At 51.5% G+C, this 10,402-nt stretch overlaps 2 protein-coding genes across 2 annotated transcripts; both read right to left on the reverse strand.

Moving 5' to 3' along the window:
- Positions 1-635: 635 nt before the first annotated feature.
- ROM6 (rhomboid protease ROM6) lies at positions 636-7,837 on the reverse strand. The gene is made up of 6 exons (XM_018780754.1): positions 5,801-7,837; positions 4,910-5,164; positions 3,986-4,244; positions 3,400-3,416; positions 2,801-2,847; positions 636-2,060 (listed from the first exon to the last, which is right to left on the reverse strand). The coding sequence occupies exons 1-6, from the start codon at positions 6,876-6,878 to the stop codon at positions 1,950-1,952; spliced, it is 1,767 nt and encodes a 588-aa protein (XP_018634892.1). The 5' UTR covers positions 6,879-7,837; the 3' UTR covers positions 636-1,949.
- Positions 7,838-8,884: 1,047 nt separating this feature from the next.
- TGME49_245600 (hypothetical protein) lies at positions 8,885-10,171 on the reverse strand (the record flags this gene model as incomplete). Its single annotated transcript, XM_002366949.1, has 1 exon — positions 8,885-10,171. The coding sequence occupies one exon, from the start codon at positions 10,169-10,171 to the stop codon at positions 8,885-8,887; it is 1,287 nt and encodes a 428-aa protein (XP_002366990.1).
- Positions 10,172-10,402: the final 231 nt, after the last annotated feature.

Consider the following 10,402-nt stretch of genomic DNA (forward strand, 5'->3'; position numbering starts at 1 on the left):
GCCTCTGGCGGCTGTCACTGGACTGGCGGTCACAGGGTGGCTTCTATGCGTTCGTCTTCTCTCTTGGAGTTTTGGGACGCAGCTTGAATTAGCTACGCAGCAGGAACTCGAGCACACGAAGAGCAGAAAAGCGAGTCTTGAAACGTTGTCACACTGTATTGGAAAAAAACTCGAAGAAAAGAGACATCATCGTGCCTAGGCTATTCTGAATGCGACCCCCGGTTGGAGAACCAGGCACCCAAGTTTTTTGTGGCCGTCCACCACTCCCCCCCTCTCTAGCCAACTTCGCTCGGGCGTAACTCTTCCATATATCCAAGAAAACAAAGTTCCTCGACTTGTCTGTCGGCACTCGTCACAAGCGTCTTTGACGCCGGAGCCGAGGAGCACTAGCCCACAGGGGCGGCTCTCTAAAAAGCGGCTAAACGACCGCCTTCTTTTCTGTCGCCACTGAGATGGGTGTTCCTACAGCTATGACGGTCTTCAGTTGTTTAGGCAGGCATTCCTACAGCTATGAAGATCTTCAATTGATTAGGTACCAAATAAATGGATACTCGTAACAGTACATGGACCAAAGATCATCACGCTGCGGTTGCCTTGTTCTTCACGCTAGGGGGTACACCGGGTCCGAGGCCGTGGCGACACTGAATGAATTTCCTGTGCGCGGCTGTTCTGGCGAGGAGAAAAGCACAGCGCATGCACTGGTTCTCCAGGCGCACTTGGTTTTTTTAAACGCTCCGTTCCATGTGAACCACAGAAGTCACTTCCAGGCAGGCACGACGTAAAATTTAATCTCCTGGAAAGGCGAAACGGGCGTCGACCCGGCCCTCGAGAGTACGTCGTCTGTCGTTTACGCGCTCTCTCTCTCTCACGTCCACGCAGCTGTGAGTCAACAACAGCATGCATGCAGCCTCAGTGGTGCACTTTAAAAGACTCAGAATTGCCCAAGCGAGAAAGACGATCGAAAAGCTCTCTACTCTGACCTCGCAGTCAAGAATACACAGATTCGAAGAACGGGCGGGTCACCGGCTGCGAGTGACGCCATTACATGGCTATATACACTTGCAGCTAAGGAGACATATGAATCCAATTATGTATTTATACACAAGGACATGTAGACACAGAGGTATGTAGATCTATATATGATGATATATATAGGTACATATGTATATATAAGTGTATAAATATATCGTTAACTACTCCTTTCGTGTCTGCGCAGGCGATAGACAGGTCACTGTCGAAGGGCACTACAAGACTCCTTCACGAGAGAGTTTGACGCGCCGCTGGCTGTCCTGTTCCTCCACATGTCCTCGGGTATCCGACTCGTTCTTCATTAGCACTGCTTCCGACTCTCCTTCGACTTCGGCCTTCCCATCGTCTCCCGCGTTCTGACCTTCAAGATCTCAACCAGCTTTCCACCTCGCCAGAAGAAGCTTTTGACTCATCCCCGGTCAGAGATGAGGACGCCCACTCTCCAACGCCGCATGGATTGCTGAAGGCAGCTGATCGATCACTCCTCGTCTTCTCTTGTCGCCAGAAGCATCCTCTACTTTCCTCTTCCCTTGCTCCGTTTCTCTTCCTGCACTCCTCCGTTCTCCGGTCCTCGGCGCCCACTGTTGCCTTGCCTCCGCGCTTTCTCTTCCCTGTGCGGATCGTGCCCCCGCTCCTCTCCCTCATCTTCTTTCTTTTCTTCATTCGCACTGCCATCCCCATTTTCTTGGAACCCCACCAAAGCACACACCCATAAACGCATGCATGTAAGTATGCATATATACACCATGCTTGGAATCGTACGCACCAGAGTTGAAAGACAAACTCTACATATACATATATATAAATATATATATATATATAAATACATCACCAAGTGCGCGGTGATCCAGCATGAGTTTCGACAGGTGCATGCATTTGAGTCTCTCGCTCAGATCCTGGGGGGAAAATTGAAAAAACAATTAATGGAAAATCCCGCCTAGGGAAACTGCCTGGCGCCTCAGCTGCTTCTCTCGTCTCAACTTGTCGAGGCGCATGATGAGGACTCTGCGTTCCTTGTCCGTCGACGCCAACTGAGCACAAGGAACGGCGAAGAACGAACACACAAGAAAAACAGACTCTCTCTGGTGTCACCGGCTAAGACCAAGATAGATACGAAGAAGCTGTAAAAGAAGAATCTGAAAAACGAGGAAGCTCTGAAAGAAGCAGCCGCCCCAGCGTGGCTGGTGAGGTATCCGTTTTCGCCTTCTGTTTCAGCATGGGGGAGTTCCAGTAGCAGAAACTTGATAGTCTGATAGCATCGCTGAAGAAGAAAACTTACTAAAAGATAGGCCCTAGTAAATAAAACAAAGGCTAGTCGCTCAAGGGTAGAGCATGCTGTCGACAGGGGCGTAGTGTCTGATTCGATTCCAGCGTGGCCTAGAGAGTTATGTATGATACTTTATTTTTAGACTACAATAAAAAGTTCATAAGTTACAAGAAACGCAATGATGTTTTAAAGAGAAAATTACTGTCTACAAAAAGCTCTTATCGAATTAGCTGGTTGGTGAAGTAATGGTTTGACCAAGGCGAAGACTCGCAGCTGCCTTTCGAGGGGAAACGACCACAGAGAGACTGAAAGACATCTCTCGCTTTTATCTGTCTTAACAGGTCCAGTGGGGTGATGGTGTACAGCATTCATAAAGACCTTGGTTGTCTGCATCTCCTAGATGAGTAAAGAAAGTTGAGATCTCCCAACGCGCGGCACACTCGAGTCTTGCCTTTATCATTTGTTACCCCACAGCTTTTCCGTTTTTGCTGAACCAATTCTCACCATAACTTTGCACTCGAGGAGGAAAATCGTTGTGGACGCCTTCAGATCTGAGAGACAAGAAAACAGCCGTTCGCTTCTTCGATTCTGCACCGCCTAGGCAGAGATTCACGCAGAGGCTTGTAGAGCCACTCGAGGTGTAGGTTGGTATGCATACAGATACTAATATACATGTAAAGAGCGCATGATGTATGTGTACTAACATACATGTAAAGAGCGCATGATGTATGTGTACAAAGATCGAAAAGTCGAGGCAAAGTTCCAGGCGTGTGCATGCAGCGATCATCCTCTTTTTCCGGCTGTCGCCCCTCAGCCTAACGCCACGTCAGTCGCGAGACGTGATCTGCATGCGACATGCATTCTCTGGGCCAGATTTGCGCGTTGGCAGGTAGCGCTTCGGTCTCGAAAACCTCTGCTGAACAGCCGGCATCGCCAGGTGTACAGTGCGCGTTCTTCTCAGGTCTAGGCGAGGCGCCGAACCGGCGCTTCCAGGCACAACACACCGACACAGCGATTCAGGAAACTTACACTTTGAGGCAGAGACCGGATAGACCCCCAGGGCCCAATCCCTCAATGCGGGTCACCCTCAATCTAAGCCGTACCTTGCCAGGTGAAACGCCTGAGACAACGCACACAGGAGAAGGACAAGGGGGATTTCCAAGCCGACGGTTCTGCTGGTGATGGCTACGTGACGCGCTTCGCGTCGAGTGACACTTACAGCACACTGTCTCCCAAAAAGGCATGTCAGTCGACGCGCGCGCGGACGACTCCCCAAGTTGCTGCTATCGTTCTGGAAGAGGCGAAGGAGGTTTATTTGAGCAGTGGAATGCGAAGGTCCAAAAACGAAGTCAACAGCGCAACCGCTTTACTGGGTCAACACTGCCACTGAGATTCGCAAGCAATTTGATTCTCGATCGAAATTGAAAGAAAGGCTTAGAGCAACACTCTCCACGACTGCAGACACGCGGCCGGAACACAGAGAGAAAGTCCCGCATGACGGCTCCAGCTCCCCTGGCGGATTCAGAAGACCAGAATGCTTCTTGTCTCTTCCTGTCGGGGACCCAGAAGCCGGAAACTGACATGTCAGCGACACAAGGACTGAACAAAGACAACGAAAGAAAGAGACAGAAGCCAGCAACGAAAGAGACGCTGGGGGGCCGCCTCTTTGCAGTCCATAACACAACTCACCAGTCCGACGTTCCGTAAGTTCTGCACAGCTCCCAGAAGCTCTGCCACGATCGGTCGCCCTCCACGCGCCGCTTGTACCAACTGTAGAGACAGCCGGCGGCAAGGCCGCCCAGGTGCCCAGACCAGGAGATGCCTTGGGCAAAGCGCAGAAGCCGCGAGGCTGGGAAACGCGCGAGAAAAGCCGGTCTCGCGAGAAAGGCCATCGCCGCCTCGAGGCACATCGCCACCTGCACGAGCTGCAGCGCCGTGAGCGGAAAAACTGAAGACACACCAGAAAGGCGCCAAAGAAAAGAACTCGAAAGGTCCAGAACCGGCGCCTCGGGCCTCACCCACCGTAAGCAGAGACACCGGCGACACTGCAGACAGCTCGGGAAAGAGCGCGAAAAAGTCTGCCCAGTTGAGGGTCGGGATCCGCAGACACACGAAGGCAGGAAGAGCGACAAACCGAGAGAGAAAACGCACAACCAAACAGAGGGTGCCCACATCCGGAGTTTTCACAGAGGAACAGCAGCCACCGTATCAGACAAGGGACAAGTCGCTCAAAGAGAAAATGAACGCCCGTGCTCAGACAAACGACAAATGGAGATAGGCCCCTGAACAGAATACTACGAGAAATCAGTAACGTGGATTCATCACTAAAAAGTCACTTTTGCGCAAAATGTAAATGTATTCGCACAAACATAAATATACATGTATACACGTGTGTGTACGTATTTTTTTGAGTAGAGTGTCAGTTAATTATATACATGCGTAGAGGTTCCTCTGTTTTACTCCGATTAATGCTCAAATGCATTGTAGAAATATATATGTCACCTTCCACGACAGAGTGCTCGTCGCCGGGTGTACATGCACATGGCGAAACAATGCAAGGAGACACGACCAGCGGGTCTTTTGCATGAGCGAGTCTGTCGTTTTTTGACTGACAGGGAATCGGAAGAATTCGAAACATTTCCCTTGAGTGGCGAGTCGCTTCAGTCCACAAAAGGGCATAGGCGAAGGCCGAGGCGCCGAGGACGGGCTGCCGGGAGACCAAAAGATGGCCCAAGCCCCCACAGAGAGCCGCCAGGCCGAAGAGAGACGCAAAGTCCCGGTCGGAGAGGTCGAAGGAGAGGAGACGAAACAGCTGGTTGATCACGAACAAGTTGAAAATCAAGTGGCCTGTGCTCTTGTGGCTCAACGCTGGAGAAAAGAGAGAAAACACAAAAAGAACAAGATCGCGAACGATGCCTTACTGTTCTCCCGTGTTCGGTCTGTACGGAAGACACAGATCAGGTCTTCTTGTTCGCACATATGGGAGACGAACAGCAGAAGGAGACTGCCGACTCCAATGTCATGACATGAGTCCTACAGTTGCCTGCTCTCCTTACATGGTGTTGACAGATGCTAGATGTCTGCCATATTGAACCGTAGACAAATTTTGGCTCTCCCAGTGAACATCAGTACGTTTCTGGACGTAACGCGAAGGTCCAGAAAAGCGCCCGCGCAAAGTATTTTCCATGTCTCTGAACTACGGAATTCTTCGGCCCAAAACGAGAATTTGCATTCGGTCGTCATTGTGTGTCGATGTGCAAGAGGGAAGGCAGCGAGAGATAGACGGGAGGAGAGAACCAGTAACAACACGCAATTATGGAGAAGGCGGCTACAATATCCAAGAGCCAGACGCCACACGTGGAGGGGTCCACCTTAAAAGACGAAAACTTGAGTATGACAATCTCGCCGATCAAAAACAGAATCGTCCTACGTCCGGTGCACATCCTTTGCCTCTATCCCTTTCTCTTCAATCGTTTCTCCCCATCCGCTGGCTTTGAGACCTACAGGACGTGACGAAAGTATAAATGCGCGCGCTTGCGAGGTTCTCGCGACAGAGCACAAAGTGGCGCATCAAGAAAGTCCACCACGTTCCATTCCCTGCCGTAGCGGCGAGCCGCCAGCCGGTGAAGACAGCGGCGTTGGTCATCAAGAACGCTCCGAGAAGCTTCCGATGTTCGTACAGACCACTCCGCAGAACGTCGAAGAAGAGCAGAGAGCCTACAAGGACTGTAAAGATGGAACCAGACGAGAGAGGGCCGGTGTCAAAGTCCTTCGAGTCTTCTTGTTCCTCGGTTCGCTTCCTCTGTTTTCCAAATCGCGTTCTCGAGAAACGACCGGACAGGCGAGGCAGAGACCGACACAGAAAGACGGGGCAAACCGCTGGCACAGAAAAGGGAGTTGTGGCGCCCGAAGACGACGAAGAGCGAAGAGAGAAAGAAGTCTGCGACAAGCCACAGGGGGCCGAATCACTCGGACCTGACACCGCAGGATCGCAACGAGATCTCAGCTGAAAAGCAGATACGGACGATCGAGACGGAAGCGGGGGATGAGAGCCAGCCTCTGAAGTCGGCCTCTCCCGACGGACCAGATCTTCGCCAGTCGCGCTGCGGACTCGTTCTGACGCATCCTTTGCAGGGGAAAGGCCTCTCTGCAGCAAGGCGGCTTCGACCTGTTGATGTGAGCCAAAAACCGCCGCCGGTAAACCAGGAAAACACCTCGTTTTGAGCCAGTGCTCACAGTGAACTCCCACCGGCGACACAGACCACTGCGTGTCGCCCGGTGCGACGGATTGATTTGGGATACGGCAGACAAAGGGCGCAACATCACTTTCATTCTGTGCAAAGAGACGACGACACGAAGAGCTAAATGGCGAAAAACCTGTCAGATGCGCGTGCCTGAAAAAATTCTTGGACAAAGGCGGTGGAATGACTGAAACTCCCGACAGAAGCATCTGGCGCCGTATTCCTGGGGTGTACGTACAGATGCCGAGCACACGTGAAAACGTCTTCCCTCGCTCTAGGGAGACCGGCAGACCTACAAAAGGCCGCCAAGACGCGATGAAAGGTCCAGCTGATTTCTTCATGCCTGAAACCGGAAAAACGTGGCAACAGAAAAAAGGTTAGTTTGTCGGGGAGCGGCCCGTGTGGTCGTCGCCGGAAACGATGAAAGTTTCATTGCTCTGCTGGACAACACGGGCTGTCAGTCCAACGCGGTGGAAATGTGTCGGGAAGCAAAGAGCGCCTGAATGGCCAACTGGAGAAGCACATGGGGCAAGGCTGCTACACCAAACGATGAAGGCAAGCTGGAGTTTCTGGGAGGAACGAAAGACACTGTACCAGGTAAATCTCTCTGCAGTTTCATGGGCGTCGATACAAGCGCATCCGTGTGTTAGAAGCGGCTCTTCACAGCGTGCTTAGATACTCCTGGTCAGAGTCAGATAGACCGGAATAGTGACAAAAAGAACCCCAGAGGGCAGGGAAGAGTCGAAAGGAAAACGAAGTACACGAATAGCGACGTGAACGAAACGCGCATGAGTCTAGCTGAGACGGAGGTAACAGCGCAAAATAGCGGGAACACGACACACTCGAGAAGTCCCATGGGTACTAAAAGCAACACTGAAAAATCTCTGCGACAATGTTAACAGTTTGAAAGACACCGTTGACACACAGCGTGGTGCATCAACAGTAGCAAAAGTCGCGCCAGCTTAAGGTCGGAGCGTGATGCAAAAAGTCGTGCAGCGGAAATGGGAAGGGATGTTGTCTACAGTTTAAATTTCAACGATGTGCCCGCGTGTATCTAAATTTTTGGCAGAAAAAAACGAATCGATTTTCCCGTGTGTCTAGGACGCTGGCACATGCAAACAGCTAGTGAGCTGTAGAGCATGCGCAGCTGTTACGGCGTCGTTCTGCAGCACACTCCAAAAAATGTGTCGGCTTGAGGCAGCGACGCACAATTTCCTCCAGTCAAACAGCCTCTCTCTGTACAAATAATAGTATAACTAGAAGCGGGAGGTGGGCGAGTTCCGGAAAAATCCTGACGCAGAGTACCTAAGTGTCCCACTGCCACATCAACGCCCGGGAGTCGATTGACAGGTTTTAATTTTTTAAGCAGTGAAGAAATCGCTAGACGCGAAAGTGCTTGATTGAGATCTTCAAAAACTCATTCTGTAGGATTCGTGGCTGAAAAGCTGACAAGGCGCGTCTCGTCCTCAACAGGCGCTATGAACTCTGACCTGTAAGCGGACTACCTACGCCGGGAGGTACTTCGAGCGATCAACCAAGGGATGTCATGTTGCCACAGGCGGTATTTGTTCTGATGTGTGGGAGACGAAAGGCTCGTCATCCAGGTGGTGCTTGCCCCGTACAGGGACGCGAGCTCTGCGCGATAAACAAGATACACGCCATGGGATGGCTCGCTTTAGGCAGGATGCTCCTTCCCTGGGTGTGGTGAATCCTTCACCGTGAAGAGTCACCGGCTACAAAAGAACTGCCGTCAAACGTTTCGGCTCGATTTATTCCACAGTTGTAATGAGAAGAAAAGCTGCCAGTCTGTATGTCAACGGCAGAGAGAATGGGCTGTCTCCGTCCTTATACGCGGGAGATGTACCGCGTGTAGTTCGGCCTAAGCTTAGTCGGATTCCGAAGTACTACTAGTGCCGACAACGTTGTGTGTTGATGTATTGGTACATTTCTGTCACTACAGTAAAGAAATTGTAAACTCGGGTGCGAATTCTGAACAGCGACCCCAATGTGAAAAGTCTGCCGGTTGCCAAAAGCGCTCGTGAAGACCTTACCTTCGGGTGTGGAAGGAATTCTGTGACGCAGCCAGTCTTTTTTCTAGTCGAGGGCCACGATCGTCTTTCGAAAACGGCCTCGGATAAGGAAATACGCGCTTGCCGATAAAGGGTAAACGCGAATTAAAACAAAAAAACGTGGGTAAAAACCAAAATGTTTGGTGCTTCTGATGGCAAGGAGTCATTGTTTCGCCAAGTCGCCAACATTGAACAAATGGCTGAGCACGCATACGCTCAGGGCTTGCACATAACGACCACACCTGTATGAAATGAAGACAAAAGACGCTTTGCTCGATCTATCGCTGCGATTCACTCGCCTCTTCACCAATTGGGTTCGATTCCTCTCTTTCCGCGCCCAATTTCTTCCCGAGTTTTTCTGTCTCTGGCAGAGCTGGCTCGGCCGCTGGCCGCCCCGCAGACTCCTTTGATTCACCTCTGCTGCTTGTTGTTCCGGCACTATGTTTGTCAGAAGCTTCGAGTTGTTCGTACGCCCCGTCCTCGGGAGAACTGCTGGGTGCGTGGGCGGTTGTTTCTGCCGCAGTGCGAGCATTTGTTCCACCCGGAATCTTCTTGAGAGGGTTTTGGCGGTTCTGAAGGAATCGAGTCGTCCGGGTCACCACCGGGTATGTGTAGGTAGTCGTCGGCCGACCATAAGCGGTTCGGTACGCTGCAGGTATCGCGCGTTGCGAGTAGAAACCGGACCGGCTGTAGTACGGTTTTGAGGAATATGTTGCGTCATATTCCTCTATATCCGACCCCTTTGAGTCCGCGAGAGAATAACTCTTTGAAGGTGCATATTCATACGTGGAAAATGCTGCTGGACGATACGTTGTGCGGCTGTAGCTCTTGCTGGGTGCATAATCAAGGGAGTAGCTCTCGAAGTCTGAGTCCTTAGAGTATGTGGTCTCCGTCGTGGCTGGCGCATAATATGTGGTCATTGGCCTGTAAAGCGTTGTCCGGGGCCGGTAGTAATACTGACGGGTTGAGTATTCTCCAGCGTCCTTCGCGTATGGTGCGTAATCGGTGCTCCGGGTGTAGTATGTAGTGATCGGTCGGCTGTAGTATGCCGTAGCTGGACGGTACGTCGTTCTGTAGCTGAAGTCAGGAATGCTCTCTGTTTTGGTAGATAAAGGAGCAGCGTAGGTGTCAGATGTGTAGTGCGTTTTCGTCGATGGGTAATAGTACGACGTCTCGTAATCGTATTGCGAGTATGTCGTGGGAGTGTACCATGGCACCGAGTAGGAGTTCAACTTTGAGTACGAGGTCGCGGTCATGTCATAGGACGGTGATGTTACCAGGCGGCTATACACGCGTCTTTTCCGTCCCGCCTGTCGTGTTGCAGCGGAAGATTTCAAGGTCTCCTCATCCTTCGGCTTGAGTGAGTCCGCAGCTGCCGTGGGCGACTCTTCTGAGGCCTCCTCCGAGAAAGCCTCGATTCCCTCCGCCTCCTCTGAGGAAATGTCAACTTTTTCTGCCTCGACTCCATGACTTTGTGATGCCGGACTGGCAATCGCAGGGGCAGCAAAAACTGCTGCGGGCAAAAGGGCCGTAAGCAGGGTCAATGTGGCGAGAAGGAGCCTCATACTGCAGACGTGTAATGGATGTACGAAAGCGTGAGTGTTCAACTCAATTTTGTTCTGGCTTCCGTTTCAACGCTAGGACGAAACCTTTTCCGCACAAACACGACAGCACGTACACAAACACGCTTCGCGGAATTTTGACAAACGACAACTAAGTTCTTCCTCGATTCCCGATGTCAGTGTCAATCAACTGATGGATCAGCAATATGTGAACTCAGCACTGGCCAGCAGGCT

The sequence above is a fragment of the Toxoplasma gondii genome, chromosome XII (assembly GCF_000006565.2).
Source record: "Toxoplasma gondii ME49 chromosome XII, whole genome shotgun sequence".
Classification (NCBI taxonomy): Eukaryota; Apicomplexa; class Conoidasida; order Eucoccidiorida; family Sarcocystidae; genus Toxoplasma; species Toxoplasma gondii.